Consider the following 21,954-nt stretch of genomic DNA (forward strand, 5'->3'; position numbering starts at 1 on the left):
TAGGCCTTGCTCTGCTATTCTGTGCTCTTTGGCTTTGTATTTTTGCAAGTTACTCAAACTTCTGCAGTTCTTTATTAACATATTGCCAATGAGCTTATGGAAAGGATGAAGCCTTCCTGCTAAGGAATTTCCTCTACAGAAGTCATAGTAAAGATTGCTGCTAAAACTGGACAGCAGAACCAAAATTGTAAAAACAATGCAGATGAGGAAAGTTCTTCACTTCCAATAGTCCTGTGGAACTAGAAATAGCCTAAACTGAGCAACAAACACTTTACATTTTCTAGTTTACTCCACGTGTTAGGAATGTGCCTTTTGAGGGGATAGTATTAATTACATCAATGTATTTGGGCTGCTAAACATTATATTCTTTTAGAGAATAGACCTCTTTTTACTGGGACTATTTTTCTTCATGCACTTTAAATACAGCTTAGGGACCTTTTAATTGCCCCAAGCAGGAAGCAAATTCTGGTTCTTTGTATTGCTCACATTAATTCTACAACCAAAATTCTGAGGTATTTTGGATACAGAAACAGGTGGAGGATCTGGAGGGTTGCAGACAAAGAAAATGCTGCTAAAAAGGAGTATGCCATAAAACCAAAAATTCCCAGTGAGTATTGTCAGTCGGTTTATTTGCATGGTCTTTTGGAAGATGTTTCTGGTAATAAACCACCATCAATCTATTATTTCTTTTGACCAATCTATTTATTTCTCAGCCTGCCAGTATGAAACCTTATAGTGGCCTATACTTATCTGAGAATATCCTCTGCTTGTTTCCTATCTTCTAGCCTGAGTTTTCTTTCTTTAACAAGCACAACAGCATGCTGCTCTATCTTCAAAGAGGAAATTAATTCCGTCCGCAAAAGGGTCAAGTGCTAGAAAGTGCATAGCAATGCAGTTTGCATGGCAGGATCCAGGAGATATGATGCTAATAAGATTCTAAGATGAGAACAGCAGACTGGCTCTGGGGATTCAGATGAAGGGTTCTGTAAATTTTAAAAGAAATGGTCTCCAAAAACTAATGATGTCTGCTTTCCAATTCATTAATAATGTGGAGCAGGGAGATGGGAGTGAGAAGCAGGCCATGCTTTGAAATATCAAAATGTAACAAGGAAAAAAACAGTGAGAGCTCATCTCATCGGGGTCATAAAGCTGGGAGACACAGGCAGGCTGCAGGAGAACATAGTGTCAGTGCCTAGAGGGAAGGAAATTTCATTGTATGTTCTGGTATGTGTAATTTATGCACAGAATCTTTGCCAATGTTGATGTAAAATTTCTATGCTGAAAAAAGACGTTGCTGTATTGACAGAGCTTTTTCAATGTTCTTGTTTAAGGTGACTTACTACACAGGATATCTGATGGATTTTTAAAACATATCTGAATTGTCTTAGCATATTTACAAATTACTCTTGGTAAACCTTCACCTTTTTGCATTGCATGCACAAAACTGAACAACAAGACCCTGAACCTTGTTTGTAGCTAATAGTGGAAGAAAAACCCTCAGGCAAAACCTAACGAAGCAAGAGCAATTCTGATCTTTCCTCTGTAATATCTGGAGAGGCTGTGCCTTTCCGAGGGCTGCCTGGACACATCGTGTGACCTTGCTGCTTTACATCAGGAAAATTTCCCATTACTGGTATAGTGTTTGCATGGAGGTGCTGTTGTGCAGGTAGCACGCTAGAGTCTCTCCCTACCAGTGCAGAGTTTGCAGCTGGTAGAAAATGTCCGCGCTTGAATGGTTTCCAGAGTGAGAAGGCGTGCAGCCGGAGGATTTAGCTCTGACTTTTATTTTGGTGAAGCTGTTACGATTTGCAGTGAGGTTAAGGTTTTCCTGCTATCTTCTCCTTTTCTCTGTGTGATATTTTCTCATCTCACCTCGAAACCCCCCGTCAGCAACAACGGGTGATGTTCTGGGGAGCCGGCTGTGCTGCAGAGCCTCACCTCCACCTGCAGCACCTCGGAGCTGGGCGCAGAGACCCCGGCCCGGGGCGCGGGGCAGGACAGAGACCCCGGCCCGGGGCGCGGGGCAGGACAGAGACCCCGACCCGGGGCGCGGGGCAGGACAGAGACCCCGGCCCGGGGCGCGGGGCAGGACAGAGACCCCGACCCGGGGCGTGGGGCAGGACAGAGACCCCGACCCGGGGCGCGGGGCAGGACAGAGACCCCGGCCCGGGGCGCGGGGCAGGACAGAGACCCCGGCCCGGGGCGCGGGGCAGGACAGAGACCCCAGCCCGGGGTGCAGGGCAGGACAGAGACCCTGGCCCGGGGCGCGGGGCAGGACAGAGACCCCGACCCGGGGCATGGGGCAGGACAGAGACCCCAGCCCGGGGCAGGACAGAGGGGCAGGGACCCCACCGCCGGCCCCAAGCCCGGGGGCTGCCGCCTCCTCGGGACTCATGGGCTCAGGCTCCGGCCGTCCCTGCACGCTCCAGAGCCCTGCCACGGCCACCGCGCTGGCCCCCTCACCCGGGCACTCTGCTTGCCCTGCCTGTTTGGCAGGGCGTTCTGTAGCCCCAGTAAGACCAGTGTCTTGTCTTTGCTAGGTTTTACTGCCCTGAAACTTTTTTCTTGTGGACTGCTTTCTCAGTCTGCAGATCCCATCTGTTTTCTTTAGCTTGAGTCACATTATCTCAGCAGCGAGTCATGCTCAAGACAAGTAATTTCTCTTGGGGACAGGAGTAGGGGTTCAAAGGAGTGTTTAGTAAGTGGTAGCATGTGCTTGGGATACCCTGTCCTCTCAGAAGAGCTGTTTTCATGAGGGCTTCTGCTGAGCTGCAGCATCGGGAGCGTCTAGGATGTGGTGGGTGATTTTTGAGAGATAGCTCATCAAGTCTGGTCAGGAGTCTTGAGCTGAGTTTTGTTTTCTTGCTGAAGCCACAGCCATGGATGTGGGTGAAGTGGGGGTCTGCATCATGTCCGCAACATGTTCACAAAACAAGTTTCTCCTACAGTGTTTATAAATGCTTCATCGAGGTATCATGGGGTCCTCAATATTGACAGGTATGCCTCAGTTGTCCCTAGAGCAAATTACAAATTCATTGGCACCAACTTCAAAAGCCACAGCTTCACCTGTGTTTTTTTCTGCACATTCTTGGTCTCCAGTGAACATAATCAACCCAACTTTACAGGCCTTCCCATGAACTGCAGGGATGATATAGCCATGTGTATCAAATCTTCCACTTTCCTCATATTTGCGTCTCAATTGTTTCCTTATAGAAGAGCTGGGGAATTTGTTTCCTCGGGAAATCTCAAGATAGATTGATAAGAATTTTCTTGAAGGTTTTCCAGTGAAGTTCCTGCTTGTTATTCCATTTCTCAGCACAAGGTTACAGAATGACTTGCCTGCAGCCACACAGTCGGTCAGTGGAGCAGACAAGAGTTCACAGCTGCTTCAGTGGAGATACAGTTATGTGCATCAGGACTGTCTTATGGCATCAGTAAAGATATGAAAACCAGCTGGTATATGGAGGCCTTTTTCGCTGATATTTTTCAACTAGCCAGCCAGCAACTGAGTTATCTTCCAGAGGAAAACATTCTGTCTTGGAGCTTGGCAGTAACAGTGCTGTAGCCACCAGGACCCTGGCACAAGCGGTTATACTTTTAAGATCTTTGCTTATGGTGAAAGGGAAACGAGACAGCATTCCAGTGTAAAATATAAAGGTTTCATAAACCCACATTTCTTGAGTTCTGTGCCCCAGGTAGACTGACTAATGTGTGATGACCACCTCAAAAAAGTTATGCATTCCTTTCTGATTTGCATCAGTTTGCTGCTGACTGCTTTTTCCAAACCTTTATCTAAAAAAGGCCAAGAAGTTTCTCTGTTCAAAGCCTAAAGCTTCTGCTCTAACTTGGGAGCCCACTGCTGGACACAGTCCCTAGTATTCCTGAGTGACAAACATCTCCTGTCCCCATCAAGCTGCAAAAGCCTGCAGAAGAACTACAACATGAGACATCTAAATTTCTGCAAATCTGTGAATGGGATGTCTTCTATAATCATGGCATCCAGGCTTGAAACAGTCTGTGGAATTCTTTCAAAATACAGTAGGAAATGATAGAAGCCAATGAGCTCTCTGATATTCTGGATGTTGTACTGGAACTTGTTCTTGAGGTGAGAAGCCCAGCTCCTTGTTCCAGTGCTGTAGTTTCCACTGCTGCACACTAGCTTTGTGCCTGCAGTAACAGTTAAGGTTGCCTGCATTCCTTGAGCTTGCAGAAAAAGTAGACAAGGATATTGCAACTCCTACCTGTGATTTTACTGTGTCATAGCACCCTGCTTAGGGAAAGCTGCAGTTGTGTTTCTCATCTTGTAGCTGCTCTTTGCAGTCTGAAAGCTCACATGGAAGAATAATGCTCAGCAATCCTGAATAAACTGACCTGAGCATTTTAAAACGGTGTCTTTAATTAGAGGAGACATTTCTGAGTTTGTGATGCAGTTGCACAAGTAACATCATCTGCACGTCTGCTGTAGCACAAACCAGGCTTACTCTGGCCCACACACTTGCTGAGCTCTCAGAAGAAACGCTCTTTGCCCTGCACTTAGGCATTTGATTTAGCTTGGATGCACAAGTCCTTGCAAAAGCCAAGGTTAGGGGAGTATCAGCTGTTTACCTTCCTGTCAGAAGAGAGCTCCCGCCTTCTTTCACTGGCACTCAGCTGTTCCGAGCATGAGACATTTCAGGAATTGCCTCAGCTGTACCTGTGCAGACAGCAAGTTCTTCCTGCATGGCTACAGGGTGACAGAAAAGCAGGGCTGCAAGGAGTATCCATCCTCACACCCACAAGTGGGGTATTCCTGACAGGCGTGGTCTATAATTTAGTCTTGAAGGCTTCTGAGGATGGAAACCTCACAGATCTGCAGCCCAAGACAATGACTGTCGGTTCAAACTACCCTTTCCTCTAAAAAGTTTTTCTTCATCTCTCATCTAATGTAACTTAAGACCATTACTATTTGTGCTTTCACTGCCATGGAGAAAAGATTATATTCTTGCTGTTTGCAGGAGTCATGTTTTTATTTGTTTGAAGAGATGATTCCTTCGGTTGTTCTTTCTTCAAGCTACATCATTTGAACTCCTTCACTCCTCCCTTAGGGGTCATGTTTCCAGATCTCAGTTCATTCACGCTGTTCACCTCTGGGATTTATCCAGCTGCTCCACTAATCCTTTGAAGTGCAGTTCTCCAATTTGGACACCATTCTTCATCTGGGGATCAAGCATGTGGATGACTTCATGTCTCGCAGGCTACATCCTATTCATACACCCAATTTAACATTTTCATTTTTCACAACAGTGCAATATCACTGGCTTGCATTCGTGTGAGTCCACAGCAGTACTAGCCCCATCTTGATAAGCTCCTACCCAGCAACTGTTGATACTCTACATGCAGCAGTAATTCCTGCCTGTGTAGACCTTGCACTCATCTCTATTGAATTTCACTTTATTCTCCCAGCTCATTTCTCCAGTTTATGAGGTTTTAAATTCTGTCTTCCAATACTCTTGCAGTTCCACCTAGATTTGTCATTTACAAGTGTAACTAACATTCTCCATTCCATCACCTCCACCATGAATATTCCCCAGCACAAATGAGACCAAGCCCTTCAATTGCTCCAGGTACATCCTTCCATTTTGGCAATGAAACATTAATAACTACTCATGTGATGGGGCCCTTCAACAAGTTTTGTATCTAAGTTACCTTTGTACCTTATCTAATAGTAGTTTTATCTATTACATTTCTTTAGCTTGCTTACAAGACTATGTGAAACAGCATCAGAAACTTTTATAAAAAGTCAAGATACGTGACATCTGTTGCATCTCTCCTCTCTACCTTTTACCATTTTGTGGAAGCATGATATGTCAATAATTGTACTGTTCTGTGGAGGAGTAAGCCAACTCTTTTCTTAGTCTTTCCAGTAGATGCATACTTGCCACTTCTGATTTCCCTTGTTTGTTGCACCTCATGTTGTGTCTTCCTATTTTTCCCCACTACTTACTCCTGCTTTTATATTTGTCTGATTGTTTCCTGTTTGTGTTTGTGGTCACCGTGGAGCTCATGGTTTAGCTGAGTTCATTTCACACTACACTCATAGCACCTCCTTTGCACAGTGTCTTGAACTTGTGCAGTTAACAGCATTCTTCTGAGGAACTGTCCCCTGGTATGTTAATATTTTGGTCACATGAGGCATTATGCCAAGTCTTCGTTAAACCCATTCAATTGTATTATTTAGCATGAATTAAGAATTAGAATCAGAAAGTCTCAGAATACTAGAGGTTGGAAAGGACTTCAGGAGCCCTGCAGTCCAATGTCCTGCTCAAAGCAGGACTAACCTCAAAGTTAGATAAGCTTGCTCAGGGTCTTGTTCAGTTGAATTTTCATCATGAAACCTCCTTAAAGGTCTCTGAGATAGTGAGTCAAGTGCAGGAGAAGTGCTTGCTGGAGACAACAGCACACTCTCAGGAGCAGTACCTCCAAGTCAGACAGTTACTGTCCTGACTTGCTGTGCTCCTCTTTGTACAGAGCCTGTCTTTCACCTTTTTTTGCTGGGCTTCCCCTCGCTCACATGAGAGTGCACGTGCGTGTCAATGAAGAGCGTAGTCGTTTTATACCTTCTGCTTCCCCTTCCTCAGCATCCAGGGTTTTGTAAACCCAACTGATGCTCATGGGAATGCACAGGTCCATTGCTTCTGAAAACCAGACACTCTGCCTGTCACTGTGCCAAATAACCTGTGTTTCACCTGTCGTTGGAGATGAGGGATGCTGCAGTAAGAGGAGATGAGTGGTGGGAGGAACATATCCACACCCTTCATGGAGTGAGTCAGGATGCTGCAATGTTGGGCAGGGAAGATTTATATATTCTGAGCTGCCTGCATGTAGATTTCTTGTTTAGTCACAAAACATTGAATTTTCCTTTGAGGAAGGAATTCAGAGATCTGCCAGAGGGACTGTGTCTTGGTGGTATTCAGACGTTGCCTTATGATCCTTTTTCCACACCTTTTCATGCACACAGCATCTCCCCAGCAGTTCCCTTTCTAGCACTTCACACCAAGCAGGGCAGTCTGATTATTCTTCGTGATGGGTGTAAAAATGCCTGGATCCATGGCAGCCCTACTGCAGAAAACCTCTTGTGAAGAGTGAGCTTTCATTTCATATAACTGGCCAGATTTCTGTAGAAATCTGTACTGGACTGACTCGTCTCCAGGCCGATATGCCAAAGGGCGAGCCATGGGCCAGTTGGCACGTGGACGCGGGCAGCTCTGCTGCTCTTGCAGAGGTACCTGGGGAAGGAGGTTTATTCCCTGTTTTTCCCTATCTCTCAATTCAATCTGCTGCAGACACTTCTGAAAATCTAATTGCACAACATTTAATACTAAGAATACTATGAATTGATAATTTATGGGAGAGAGAGCTACAAAGAGCTTTATAAGTAACAGCAGAACGCAATGCACCGTTTCTTCATGTGCTGTGCTTCCTCCCGCATTTTCACGTACATCTCCAATTCATTTTGCTGAAGCTGGTCCCTGCTGATACTGCCCTCCACAAACCTCTCCTCTCACCACTGTCCACATCTCCCAGCCCTTCCCAAGCAAGCGAGGGATGTTTGCTATTCCAGGCAGTGCTAACGCTTTTCTTGGGTCTTTCCTTCTGAAGCTCGGTAGAAGGTGCCAACTCTCCCAAGCCAGTCCAGAAGAGCGTTACAGGAGCAGGAGCACCAGGTGGAGGTAACGAGGGGGAGGAATGACAGGTTTTGTGGCAGGACAGTGCAGCGTCACGCATCCCTCTGGGAAAGGAGCCGGCCATTGTACGAGGCTGCGCCGAACGCCAGTGTGGCATTGCGCGAGTCTCTGAAACCTTTCTGGGCACCGTTTCCCCGTGTGAGCGAAGGGTGGAAGCACACGTGTGCCCCGCGGGGCTGGCAGGACTGTGCTCTGCAGCACCCCGTCCTCTGGGTGCTCGCCACTGGCGCCCAGCACCCCGCTCCCGCTCCGGCGGCCGCGCCACGCGCCACGCGCCACGCGCCACGCGCCACACACAGCCGGCCCGCGCCGGGAGCGAGCGCAGATACGGCAGTGAGCGGCCCCGCTGCAGGTCCGAGGTAGGGCGCGGGTTCCACAGCAGGACTCTGTTCTCATGACAGATACCCAAAGGCAGATTTTCTTTTAATTCAATATGAAAATCTATAATGCAGTCAGCATGATGCCCCTCGGTATGTTTATTTTTATACCCCACTTATTTGCTTTTGTTCTCAACATATGCTTTCATTATGAGGCAGATTTTTATACTGACCATCTGTGCATTGCGAAGGAATTTCAGATAGGACTGAAGGGCTTGGGGAGCAGGATGGGGGTCAGCTGAGTTTTTTTATATCTGAGTGGAAATGTGTGTAATTTACAGTTGTGGAATCAACACGCCAACTAGTCATCTTCTTAAAATAATATTGAAATTGTGAAGCTGACGTTTTTAAGCTGTTGTCTTGAGGTTTCAGGATTACCAGGCTTTTCAGATTAGTGAAGTATTTCATACCTCATTTAGTTAACATTTCACTTTCTGTCTCTACACTCAGAAAAGAATATTTATTGTTTCAGTAATATTCTGCCTACATTTTAATATTTTTCTCTGCAGCCAAAGGGCAAAAAGCATTTAATTTCTCCAGCACCAGAGGTGATGGCATTTATCTGTGTGTTTGTGTGACCATAACTGTAGTTCTGTACCCAGTCCAGTTTCAAGCCTTGGGGAACAGGTTAGCTATCCGCAGGCAGAGCCCTGCGGATGTCCAGAAAACAAGAAGGGAGCATGCCGAACCCTGGCTGGCACAGTACCTAGGCCTGTGCTTGTCTGCAAAGAAAAGGACTGCAGCTCTCCCCAGGCTTCTCTCTGCTCCCCCTGTCCTCTTGGCATGGTTTGAAATGACGAAGCATCCTACATGCGCATCTCCCTGCCGAGCGCTCGCCGCCGGTGTGAACCCCGCAGCCCCCGTTTGTGGCACACGACCGTGGGAGGCCTTGGTGCCTGAGTCCTTGCACAGAAACCGAAAGCACTGCTCTCCAGCTCTCCCCCTCGCTGCGAAGGAGCAGCTCTAGGGGCATTGGGGAAAGCCCGTCCTCTCCCCAGCGGAGCGGCACCGGCAAGTGGGCTGGCACAGTGGGGAGCCACAGGTCTTGCGTGGGTCCAAGCTCTGTGGAAGGAGCTGTTTGGCAGGAATGCTGCAGGAGTCTCTTCCCATGTGTAGTGACTCCTTCAAGCTTTTAATTCCTCTCTGTCTCACAGCTTTTACCACTCCTTCCTCTTTGCCTTGTTATTTTTCCTTTTGACCACTTTTCTATGCTCTAAGGTCAAGGGTTTGCCCTATAGAAAGAAAAAGCTTAGCCGAAAATTAGGAGATTTAATCAAAGCTTCTCCAGACAGCATGAACAATCACCAAACGTTGAACTGGGCAAAATGAAAGGCCATTCAAATGGAAACAGAGGGTTGCACAGATCTCCCTTAGCAAAGAACCTGAAGCCATTTCCAGCACCCCACGTGCCGCACTCATTACTGCAGTCTGTGGGTGAAGCCTGGGGGGGCCGGGCAGCAGTGGGACAAGGGCACCATCATGTAGCATTTCTTCCCAAGTAACAAGCAATAGAGCAAGAGGAAATGGCCTCAAGTTGTGCCAGGGAAGGTTTGGATTGGATTTAGGAAAAATTTATTCACTGAAAGGTTTGTCAAGCATTGGGACAGGCTGACCAGGGAAGTAGTTGAGTCATCATCCCTGGAGGTATTTAAAAGACGCTTAGATGTGGCAATCTGGGACGTGGGTTAGTGGTAGACTTGGCAGTGTTGAGTAACAGTTGGACTCGATGATCTTAAAAGTCTTTTCCAACCTAAATGATTCTGTGATTCCCATGGACCCTACAGCGAAAGCCATCACTGTCAGCAGCGTATCCAGAGGCTGCAGGAGTTTGCAGGGAAAGCTCTCCTCTGTCCTGTACCCCCTCTCCAAGAACATGCTCACATGTTCAGGCTCTGGGCATGTCCTGAGTGTGCCACTCCTGCCCCTCACCAAAGCAGGAGTGTGGTGAGAACAGCAGCAGGAGTGGGGGGAGCTTTCCTAACCACGCAGGCTCACTGGCATCGCTCTGCCTTGAGGCACTGGAGAAGAAAACCCCCATTCCCGGTGGATGCGAAACCCCATCTCCCCCCACACTGCAGGTACACGCCCAAATCCCAAAGCACCGAGCTGAGCTGGACAGAGCCGCCTCGAGCACTGTGCTGCTGGGAAGCTGTCCTTGGAGCTCGGTGCCGGGGTGCAGGCTGGGGCAGATGTGCTCTGCGTCCTGCAGAGATGTGCAGGCCTTTTGCAAGAACTGCACTGCATTCCTCTCTAACAAAGAGTGTGGGCCTTTCCTCTCCTTTCCTCTCCTTTCCTCTCCTTTCCTCTCCTTTCCTCTCCTTTCCTATGCCACTTGCCTGTGTGGCATCACATGCCCCATACTAGGCATGTGAATGCTTGGGCACATAGGCAGTAGCAATAGCAAGAGAGTTCTCCCCCTTATCCCACTCAAAGAAAAAGCAGGTTTCCCATCTCCTCGGGCTTATGCCAGAGTGATGACCTGCTCAGACTGGATGACCTTCAGCTGCTGCCTCAGCACCCACAGCTCTCATGCCACTCCCTTCACAGTGACTGTAGAGATGTGATCAGGATTTGCCTCCCCAAGCTCCGCACGGTGCCTTGCGAGGAAACGCGCGCTGCAGGAGGCTGTTCCGCCTGCTGCCCCTCCAGACGCGGTGAGCCTGGTTTTCGTTTGGATGTCTGTGTGCGGCAGCCTGTGCTCAGCTTAGGGCATCAGTTGTTTGCATGCCGGAGACCCAGAAGAGCATAACGAGTGCTGGTGGTTGGCAAAATGCATGTGTTGTGGTTGTCTGTGGTGCCCGGCGTAGGTGGCCATGAGCAGAATGTGACGTGCCCGTGCAGGGACCCGTCGGGCTCGGGCTGCTTTTAGGCAGCAATTGGCCTTCGCCTCTTCAGTCTTGGCACCGCGCTCCTGCCCGCGCGCTGCTGCCCGAGAGGGGTCTGTGAGCTTTGTGCTCCCACTGTTGGGTCCCTGTCCTGGTGCTGGTATTTTGCAGCTGAAGCCGAGTGAGGCAGAGACAATGTGCTCGAGCGTTCTGTCTGAGGGGCGTTTGGGGAGGGGGAGAGGGGAAAAGGCTGTTAGATCTATCGCTGGCAATTTAGATTCAGAGACATTTCATCTGCAGTTCCCTCAAGTGTTGAATTGAATAAAACCAGCAGCAGCAGTGGAAAAGGAGGTGGGGGAAGGGCTCTGAGCACTCTCGTCTAAACAAAAAGAGACAGGCAGCTCATAAAAAAAAAGAATTGCATCCTTGGGCTGAAAATACAGATTCACAGGGAAGGGAGGAGAACGCATGGCAGAGCCCACCCGGCGGGCAGGGAGGGCCCTGGGCAGGCGCTGCCAAAGGCTCCCAGTGTTCCTGCAGCCTGAGCAGATCACAGGATTGACTTTGGGGCTTCATGATTTTCTGTGGGTTTTTTGAAGCTCCAGTTGTAGGATTAAGCGGGAAGAACTGAGTCCCAGGCTTTGTTTGCAGTTTGAAAAAAATTCTACTTCCACTTTCCAGTGCTTCAGGAGAAAAGTGCAAAAGTAAAACCCTCAAGGGTCAAAAATTCAGAAGAAAAAGTCACTTAGCACTTATCATTTTGTAAACACTTGCTGTTTGGGGGCCTGACTTGTGGTTCCCGAATGCAGACATGAGACGGCAGAACTGTCCTCATCATCATTTCCATTCTTCTCCCTTTGAGAGTGAATTGCTGCCAGTTTTTGTTCTGGCCATGCATTGCAGCATTTGTTTTTCTCTGGGTCTCCCATTCCACAGGCATCAGGTGAGGACAGCTTTCACAGAGAGCCTGAGAGTGGCAGCCATTTGAGAGAATTAGGTCACAGCGGAAAATAAATTATTGGGGTCTCTGTTGCCTCATGTGAGTGTGGTGCCCCCGCTTCCACGGTGCTGCTTCCAGCAGCTTATTAATTCACCACGAAGCGTCGGGTGTCTCAGGGCTGACCGTGACCTCCCCTCGGGATACCCCTGGTGACACGGATGCTGTCTGCCTTGCTGGCAGCACCTCTCTGCTGCGGGCTTCCCGGGCACCGTCCGCTTGTTCCCTCCAAGCAGGCTCCCCAAAGCCGGTGGCTCTCCTGTTGTCCTCCAGCAAGCATCGTGCTGGCTGAGTGGAGAGCAAAACTTCTCTTAAGGTGCTGTCTTACTGTTTCATCAGGTGCTGCAGTGATTTGATCCAATATAGCTGTACAGAAAACCTCCTTACGGCCAGGCCAGCACAGCACTTTTACGAATGCTTACACAGCAGCAGTACAGCTGTCCGCACCTATCCAGGCACAAGGCAGACTTCTAATATGTGTTTACTGACATGTGCTTACTGACATGTCCTAATCCTCTCTTGTTCCCTAGTGCGCACGTGGCACGTGGGGCAGATCTGTATGGGATAGTGCAGAATGCCCTGGCGTGTGCATGGCCTGTGGGCTGCCAGAGCAGCTACGTGACTCAAGCCTTTGCTAGCCTTACCTCACCCGTCTCTGGCCTGAGGCAGTCTGTGGGGTGCTTGCTTTTTATCTGGTGAATATCTAGGCTTGCTTTGAGTCCCATCAGAAAAGAGTACAATGTCAGGAACTGGTCTGCACCAGCATTTCCCGCAATAGTGGGGGATACCAAGAAGCCTGCTGGTGCACAGTCCCAGAGCAGGCACCGGGTGCTCGGGCAGGACCTGTTCCCACTGCTCAGACCTCACACCCGCTGTTTCGGGTACAGGGTGAAGGGGCGGGCTGATGCTCCTTGGAAGTTATTTCTTCCAAAAATGAGTTCCTGTCTCAGGTGGAAAGGTAGGTCTTTTGTTTGCCTCCCCTCCCCATCTTCTTTATTGACCTTCTTTCCCCCTTATAACACAACCTTAGTGACAGATGTTATATCTCACATGTTGCACCGCTCTGCTTCAGGCCCCGCGCAGGGAGCCCGTGCAGGCAGCCAGCACACCGCGTCGGCCGGCGCAGCACCCGCGTGTGAGCGCAGGGCGGCGGGAGGGGTGGCACAGGTGGAGGCACCCAGCTTGACCCAGCCCTCCGTGCTTCGCCAAGAGAAGCCACTTGAATGAAGAGCATGTGAAGTCAGTACCCCCCAGCTGAAGCCGGGCCAGCACCCCCAGCAGCACAGCCGGACAGCTCAGGCTGGTTTCTGAAACCGTGCTGGCTGTGACTCGGTCGAGCGCTATGCTTACATTAAAATGTCCCCTGCCTTTGCTGGTACTCATGCGGAAGTGCATGTGAAATACAAAGGCAAGAACAGGGTAAGGAGTCAGGACTTCTCAGGGCAGGCACCGATACCTTTCTCTCAAGTTGTTTCAGCTGTAAAACAGGGGTCACGATTCTTATCTACGTCACAAGGATTTAGGAGCCTGATTAGCTACAGCATGTAAAAGACTGGAGAAGTCTTACTGTGACTCTAGGACCAAACAGTAGAGAATGAGAGAGGCTGTCTTACAGGCATGTATTATGCTGCCCTGATTTTCTCCCTGTGTTATCGATCCAGCGGCTTGCTAAGATACAGCCCTGCCTGCTGTAGTGGTTTAATTCATTTTTAAGCATCATTATTTTTCATGTTGTGGTCTTCCCCTGCTTGGGGTGCTTCTCACTGCCCATCCCCAAAAATGTCCGTTCTTGTCTGTGTTTCATGGCGTGCACTGCTCCCATATGTGTGTGTGTGTGTACACCAGGGAGATGGAGAGGCAGCTTCAGCTACACTAAGCAATTAAACTCCGGTAGCTCAGGGATGAGCAGGAGGCCGTGATTTTCTTTTCCTTTGCAGTAATTGCCTCTGCAATCAGCTTTGATCACCCGAGAGCAGAGGAGATGAGTGCTGCAAGTTGACATCAGTGGTTTTAATATATCCATTTACATATACAGGAGCAGTGCAGCATACAGCTTTCCATAGCGCCTCTGACCTGAAACCATCGCCGCTCCATAGACACCTCATTTAATTTAATACTTCACCGCCACTGCGGAAGCCACAGGATGGGGATGGGAGGGGGGATAATCAAGCCCTCACTCTCTCGCTCTCGGTGAATGTCTGTAGAAATGACATGAAAGTAATTGCTTTTGAAAAGCAAAGCAGAAATGGCACAATTGATTCCACTTAAATGAGAGGAGAAGGGGTGGGGGTGGGGGATGTTCACCCTAAGCATGCCACCTTCTTCCCTGCTGCAAGCAAATCGCTTCGTGGGCCTGTGTGGGGACGAAGGAAAGGCGGGCTTGTCTCCAAACGGCACGCAGGGGAAGGAGGCGAGCTCAGACAGTGCTGCTTTGAGCAGGATACATCCTCTCAGCTAACTCGGGCCCAAAGACAGACGCTGCTTCATGAAGCCATACGACATCCCCTGTTGTCACAGGCATTTCTCTTGCTGGGGAGCTGGTAGGGACCCTCACGGCATTGAAAATCCTAGAATTATTCTGCCTCCAAAACCCACTCACCTGCCTTGCAGCTGGGGGAGGGGCTGTTTATCCTGCGTGCCGAGGAGACAGCCGTTCTCCTCCGTCTCTCATCCCTCTCAGATTATCCCTGTGGATAAAGCTGTGAGCCCAACGCTTGGAAGCTACCCAGCCCGGTGCCTGCTGGTGGATGCCCATCCTTCCGCCACGGGCCCTGCGCCTCCTCTGTGAGCTGCCCGGCGCACACCGCTGTCACCCCGTCAGTGGGAGCGGGGGCCCGGGGGTGCAGTGCCTGCGCCACGGGCTCCGGCCGGTGCTGACGGGGGGCTCCGCTGCCCCCCGCAGCCCTGTGCTGCTGGGCGGGTGTTGGGGTCACGGGGCTGCTGGAAGGGAGGCTGTTCAGCACCTGCAGCCCTCTCTGCCACGGTTTCCCTGGGCAAGCGGCCGGCTGTCGTTTGCTGTGTCCTCGGCCAGAGTGCCGGTGGCAGGGGGATCCTGGGGCCAGCTGTGCAGAGAGAAGTGCTTGCATGGATGTTAAGCACGTTGCTGCTCCTTGCCCTCTCAGAGACGGAGAACAAGCACTCCCTAGATGCTTCACTATTTGTTCTTCATCTTCTCTACATGGCAGCCAGCTGGTCTGTGCCCCATGCTCCAGTCACAGCCAACGCCTGGCTTTGCCGTTTTCCCAGTTGCTGGGAATGTCCCTGGCTGTTCATCCAGCCTCTACGAGTGGGCAGAGGCGGTCGAGGACTGCTGTGGCAATGTTGTGCCGGGGGTTGTGAGCGGGAGGTGGCATCTCAGCCCAGGAGCTATGGCTGGAGGCTGGCAGGCAGCGGTGCAGAGCTTCACAGCCTGGCACAGCAGAGAGAGAGTGGGAAGAAGGTTTTCTCTGTGCCAGGCTGAATGCGGTGGGGCAGGAAAGGTCTCCATGCCCCAGCACTTGTTCTGTTCTCTGGCAGATACAGGAAGAAACCACCACACAGGAGTCTCGGGGATTCTTCCCGGCTTGGGAAGGCTCAGATACGCTTGTACCAAGGCAAAGCCAAGGATCTGCAGAACGTCTCTAGTACTCTATTCGGCCTGTGCTCACACCGCGATGGAAGCCAGCTCTCACTGCTGACAGAGCGAGAGCCACCCGAGAGTCTGGCAGTCCTCTCTGCCCGGCACCAGAGCACGTCCTCGGCTCTTCAGAGCACGCGGTGCTCGCTGCTGGAGCCTGTCCCCAGCACAAAGATAGGCTCTACTATTGCAGTGCACAGGCCTGCAAGCACAAGTGCACACACGCAGATGCACTCAGCATTTAAGCATATTCTTTTTTCCCTTTTGGTGGGCGTTTTGCTGGACAGCTATAACCTTTTTCACTGTGGGCTTGAATGAGTTACCTGCATACAAAACACGGCTTGGAGGAATGCAGACTACTGTGCTACAAACAATGTCTCCAATACATCTTTAATGTAGACATTAATGTCATTTTATGTTAATTACATGCAAATTGATTATTAATGTATTTATTGAATGTTGACAGCTGGGTGACAGTCTTCAGTAAATATGTTTTACTAATCAGTTAGCATTTAATTAATATCGAAATTCTCTCTAGGTTTAGTAAGACAGTTAGCGAACATTAATTAGGCCCCTCGGCTGCAGCGTGCATTGCAGGACATCTGCGGTGCTGCTGACAGGGCTAGGCAGGCAGGTCGGCCCTGGGGGGGGCTGGGGCACTGCCAGCCGGACAGACGGACGCGTGCCCGGATGGGAGGACCCCCGACAGGCCGTGCCGCGGCCAGTGGGTGTGGAGCTGGTGGCGGGCGGGCAGGGCCCACGTCCACACGCGGCACCGCGCTCACCGGGGAGCTGCAGCCGTGCGCTTGCAGGGGCGAGCGGCAGGACAGGGCAGGGCAACGGCTCCGGGCAGCTCAGTGCCCGTGGGACCTCTGCTCTTTCCGTTTCTAGGAAGAGATGTATAACCTATAGGGACCTGTTGATAGGGGAGAAGAATACACTAGACCTCTTGTAGAAATCTGTTCTTTGCATGTCCTGCCTTGTCCCTGCAGAAGCACAGGCACTGCTCTCATCCAGTCTCCGTGGGATGTCTGCGGTGTCTTTACCTCTTTAGTGTTATCAGGAAGCTCTGGTGAGCCCCTTTCCCCGTGAAACAGGGCCGTTTCCAGCCACTCCTGAGCAGTAAATCATCATGCTGTTCCCACCTGCAGCGATCACTTTACTGCACGTAGGACCCTTGGTTATGGCAAGGCTTTGCACAGCCCCTGGCCGGCAGCGCACAGCATTTCTTAATGCTGAATTTAAAACACCAGGCAGATCGATTCTTGAGCAACATGGCCAGTGTTTTCACTTGCCTCCCTGTCATGCGCAGGGCAGGAGCCATGCAGAGCCTTTGCCCCTGCCCCACACGTTGGCACCCACAGGCTGTGGCTCCTCTCACCATTGGAAGATGACGAGCAGCATCCCTGAGCTGTCCGTTGCAAAGGCATCAGAGTCGGTGGCTGGGTTGCTGCTCCACATCAGGGCTGCTGCAGCACTGTTAGCTCCAGCAGATCAATACTTTAGTCTTGTCATGCTAATTGCTCCTTGGTTGACATTCATGATCCTTTCCTGCTCCCTCCCTGTGTAAACTCTTTACAGCTGGGATGCTAAGAAGTGAAAACACCGGGCCCTCAAAGCCCTCACCTGCTCAGGGAGGACCAGAGGAGTGAATAACCGAGCTGCTGGGCACCAGAGCTCCCCTGTCCCATCGCACTGTGGATGGTGGGTGCAGGGAAAATGCTCAAAGGGGTCCCTAGTGCCGGGTGGAGGAGCACAGAGCCCCAACACGCAGATGAGTCAGGGGCTGGTTATTTAGTTATTAGTTAGAATAACTTTGGGTTTGCTCAGCTGCTCTTTGCTTCCCTCACCCAGACCGTCTGACATCCCCTCCGTGGGCAGAGGAGGCAGGTACCCCGGTGCAGCAGAGTCTCTGCCTTCCCCGAGTTGGACATATCACTGCTGCTGCGGGCGTGCGTGTCAGATCACACCTACCATATTGGCTTCCTGTCCCCAGAACATCAGGTTTTTGCAGCTAATGTGTGCGGGGGGGTGTCTCCTCCCAACAATCCCCACCCCCAGCAGCATCAGGCCTGTGCTGTTCAGGGTTTTGTTAAGCCGTTTAGTATTAATTGATTTTTTTTTCCATTTTTTCTTTCTTTCCCTGGGCGGGTCAATAGCTGGATGCTCAAGAGCAGAGGATCTATCAACTGCAGACCAAGCAGAGGGAGAGGCAGGCAGAACTGGAGCAGAAATGCAGCCGGATCCAGCAGCTCAGACAAGACCTGGAGGCCAGCCACCAGCGGCAGGAGGAAGCTCAAAAGCAGGTAGGAGAAGATGTCAGTCCACTCTAGCTTGGCAGCTCAGGGTGGGAGGGGAACTTCATTTAATGCATTCACACCAATAGTGATAATCGACTGTTCTCATTTACATGGCAGCATAAGGAAGGGCTAAAGATGCGAAAGTAGTCTGTCAACTGGCAGTGAGGAAGGAAAAGTCCAGGGAACTGAGGAGACAGCTACAGCACTGCTGACTGAAAATAGGTGCTGGGTTTGCACTTGATTTGAGGGTGTGACTGCTGTAATGCACAGATGTCCTGGGTGTTGCTCCTGCTGCTGACCTGCTCGGAGAGAAGGGAACAGGGTGTCCGGCAGAGACGATGCCTCCCAGGACAGTGCTCTCCTAGCTGGTGGTCGCAGTGCCATGGAGTGAGCCAGGGGACGGGGCTTGTTCAGAGCTGTTCAGCTACGCTGCTGTGGATGAAATCCTCGATTTGCTGCGGGACATGCGGACAATTAGGGTGGGAGTACCCTCCTGGCCCTGCGGACCTGACCGGAGGCCTGCTGGGCAGCGCATGGGCTCTGCCCCTGCCCGGCTGCAGCTCCTCTCTTCCTACCCCTGTGTCTCAGAAGCTGCCAGGACTCAGACCGCTTGCTCAGACAGTGTATTCCTTCTGCATGCGAATCTGGCTTGGGAGAAAGTGCCGCTCCCCCATCTCCTCAGCCACAGGGCTGTCTGCCTGATGTCCACTCGGGCACCTGCAATCGTGAGCAGATTTTGGCCACAAGCTGTCATTCAGATCCATATGGCAAACAGAGGTGAAGAGAGCTGATCCTGAAAATCTGTGCAGATACTGCTGCTGCACACTTCAGGATTACTTGCTTAACCTGCATCTGTCCTCCGTGGTACCCACTTCTAATCTCTTTCAGCATCCCATAAGCCAGAATAATTATGTCTATTTTAACAACTTGATCCTTAAATATTCTCAGTGTTCTGGAAGACTAAACCAAGTACCCTTGGTATTGGATTACCGGGTATCGGCATGCTGGATAGCAGGAATGAGCTCAGCACAGCTCGGTTGTCTGAGCAGCAGCTCAGAGGGCAGCATTTTAAAATTTGGGGGGTGGGAGGCATCCCCTTATTATTCAAAGTGTAAACATTTTGTTTCGCTTAATTTGGTGATTATGAATATGTTCATATGAATATGAACAATACCGATATTGCATCATGTATTAATACGATGCAATGATTGTGTTAATTGCATTTGAAGGAAAATGAGGGATTGTTCCATCTACTGCCAGGTCATCTATTGTTCTCTATGTGTGTGTGTGAAGAGACAGCATGGTGCGTGGGCTGAACTGCGTGTTGGGAGCCCATTTTCCAATTGCCCACTAGTGAAGGCTGCGTGCAGGACGCTTGTGTGCCTTTGTCTGTGTGTGTGAATGGTGGAGGACAAATGAATCTGTGAGTGTGTCAGTGCGTGCCTGTGTTTTGTTCCGTGTATGTATATGGGTGACTGTGTATTGATTTGTGCAAAGACAGCATGGCAGGATGGGAATCTCACTTCTGTTTCTTCTCATAGTTACTCTTAGTCCCTTCCCATCCCATCTCATCCCTCCAGCCACTGATACTGAGTTCAGCTGAGCCTAGCTACTTGGTTTTGGTGTGAAAGTGGCAGGTAAGACAACACAGGTCTAAATTTTCTTGTACAAAACTCCCAATTAAAGCACCACACATCAAAATATAAACACTATTCTGGGTCAGAACAGTGTTCCACCTAGCTCTGTGCCCGACAGCAGCTTATGCCCATGCCTGGGAAAGAGCTCTATTTCCCTAGGAAAAACAGAGGAAGCTTCTGATATTGCTCCAAGATGCTTCCTCACCCTCTGTGGTGGAGGGGCTTCCTGAGCCCAAGGGAAAGTCTGTGTTCAACGGCCCTTGAGGAATTTTCACCCATAACTTGTCAAACTACTTTTGTAACTCGGATATTACCTGCCTTCTGCAATGGGAGTTCCACTGATTAGCCACACATGGCATGCAGAGCCACCTTCTTTTGTTTATTTTGAACCTGTCCCCTGACAATTTCTTTGTTTCATTGGAAGAGACCATGAACAGTCATTCCTTAGTCACCTTCCCTGTGACACTTCTGATCTTACAGACCTCTGTCGTGTTTCCTTTCCATCATCCTTCTTCCACACAGAAGGGCCCAATTTTTTTTTTGTTTTTTTGAGCCAGACACAGTTGCTGATAAATCCGCTGGTCTGGGGGCTTCAGGCTCCCATGGCTGGCAGTCCCAGGATGCCTGCAGCAGGCTGCACATACCAGAAGCACTCTGCAAGGAGTGTCAGGTGTAATTTAGCACTGGGAGCATGAGTTACGGTCCTGCCCTTTAAGGAAAGGCTAGCAGCACAGCCCTGCCTGTCAGCTGAGTCCCCCACCTGATCATGAGCTCTCCTGGTGAATGAATCAGAATTTGGCATATCGTTGTTTAATACAGCCCCCATGCTAATGTCTTTTTGAAATGAAACTGAGAAAGCTGTTAACCCCAGTTAGCCAGCTGTCCTCACTGTGACCTGGATAAATCATCATAGCAGGAGCTCTGAAGAACACCGCTCTTGCTGCTTTGGAAAACAGAGCTGGAAGGCAAGGACTGTGCTTCCAGCTCATGCCAGCAAGGCTTCCCCGCACCAGGGCTGTGCAGCGAAGGGACGGGTGTGTTCTCATGCCAGGGACGCTGCTGGTGCTCCCAGCCGGGTCCCGGAGCCTTGCAAAGGCTGGAGGGTCCACTGGCACGCTCCCTCCTCCGAGAGCTGCCCGAGGAGTCGTGGTGGGACGCTGCAGGGGGAGAAGGGCAACGTGCCGTGTCAGGGGGAGGAGAGGGAGGGCTTCCACAGTGAGCAGGGACTGGCTCCTTCCGCCACTCGGCCACTGGCCGTGTCTCATCGTCCAGCCCCGGCTCGTGACCACACGGTCTTCCGTGTTCATTCCCTTCAGCTGGAGTCTGGGCTTTCTCCAGGGCCTTCTCCTTCACCACATCAGCTCAAGGCTAGCTGCCTGCCTCTGGGGTGGGAAAGGATATAAAGAGGACAGTTTGGTGGCTACCACAGGGAGATCTAGGTCTACTGGAGCAGTGGTGTTTCTCTCCACAAAGCTGTTTTGACTCTGGGAGCTGTTATCTTTATAAAGGCCTCATTACTTTACCTGTTCTCACAGAGCTGCTGTCTTTTTGTGTGGCAGTGAGTTCCACTAAACAAGTTTTCTTTTGTTATTTCTAATCTGGCTGTTTTATTGGGTTTTTTTCTCCTGCATGACTGAGGAAAATCACACCACCAGGTGCATGTAGGAAACTCCTGGAAAGAGGAACAAAGCCATCAGTTCTCCATGTCCATGAAGGCACACACAAGAACTAATGGGCACAGCCTGCATCGCGAAATACTCGGGTTAGGAACAGTTTTCTAATAGGGAGGAGAACAAAGCACGTGAACAGACTGCCAGGGGCCTGAGGAGTCTGCATCACAGAAGATCTTTAAGGAAAGATAAACAAAAGAAAGGGCACTTGTAGCTTCCCCTGTCTTAGAACTGGAAGATGAGCTATCAACTTCCTGAGGTTCATGCCAGCCTTACTCTTTTCCTAAATCAATCCTTGCTCACACCTTGAAACCCAGCTCTGCCTTCTTCAGAGCCCCACTGGGACCTCCTCTAGTATTCACGGGATATCAACATATCATTTCCCAGGCTGATTACCCTTTCTAGCAGCGTGACTGCACTTGAGTCTTGGATGTGGGCTCGGGTCCTACTGTCGTTCGCCTGATCCCCACAAGGCTTAGTCCCAGCTTTGTGCTTCAGGTGGCAGCACGTCTCCAGCGGTGCTGGCTGTGTTCCTGTGCTGGGGAGCAGTGCTGGTCTGTGGGACCATTCTTCTACCTCACTGTTACACTCCTGCAGGCTTGTTCACAGGAGGGACTTGCTGGGGACTACACACTAGCGTTTTCCCATGTAAATGCATCCCTATGTGTCTTCCTCATTAGTGATGTTCCTTCAGCTCAGGGAGCAGGGTTCTCTGTTCTGAGTGCTGTGGGCTGGACGTCACCGTACGCACAGGAACTCTCCCCTCTGGAAGGGAAAGTAAGTGGACCTCTCTAATCTCTCATACTGG

At 50.4% G+C, this 21,954-nt stretch overlaps 1 protein-coding gene across 3 annotated transcripts in view; it reads left to right on the top strand.

The window, feature by feature from the left end:
* Nucleotides 1-21,954, top strand: part of PMFBP1 (polyamine modulated factor 1 binding protein 1) — a 139,207-nt gene that overhangs the window by 92,805 nt on the left and 24,448 nt on the right. For 2 of the 3 annotated variants that reach the window (XM_042797362.1, XM_042797360.1), the window contains one exon: nucleotides 17,699-17,845. Coding sequence is in view for 2 of the 3 variants with exons in the window: in XM_042797360.1 (XP_042653294.1) it covers nucleotides 17,699-17,845 (147 nt within the window). In the remaining variant the exon portion in view is untranslated. Of the gene's footprint in view, nucleotides 1-17,172; nucleotides 17,244-17,698; nucleotides 17,846-21,954 lie in introns of those variants that run through there. The other variant, XM_042797361.1, reaches the window with a different exon arrangement.

This window comes from Tyto alba, unplaced genomic scaffold, assembly GCF_018691265.1.
Source record: "Tyto alba isolate M040663 unplaced genomic scaffold, T.alba_DEE_v4.0 Super-Scaffold_26, whole genome shotgun sequence".
In the NCBI taxonomy this organism is placed as follows: Eukaryota; Metazoa; Chordata; class Aves; order Strigiformes; family Tytonidae; genus Tyto; species Tyto alba.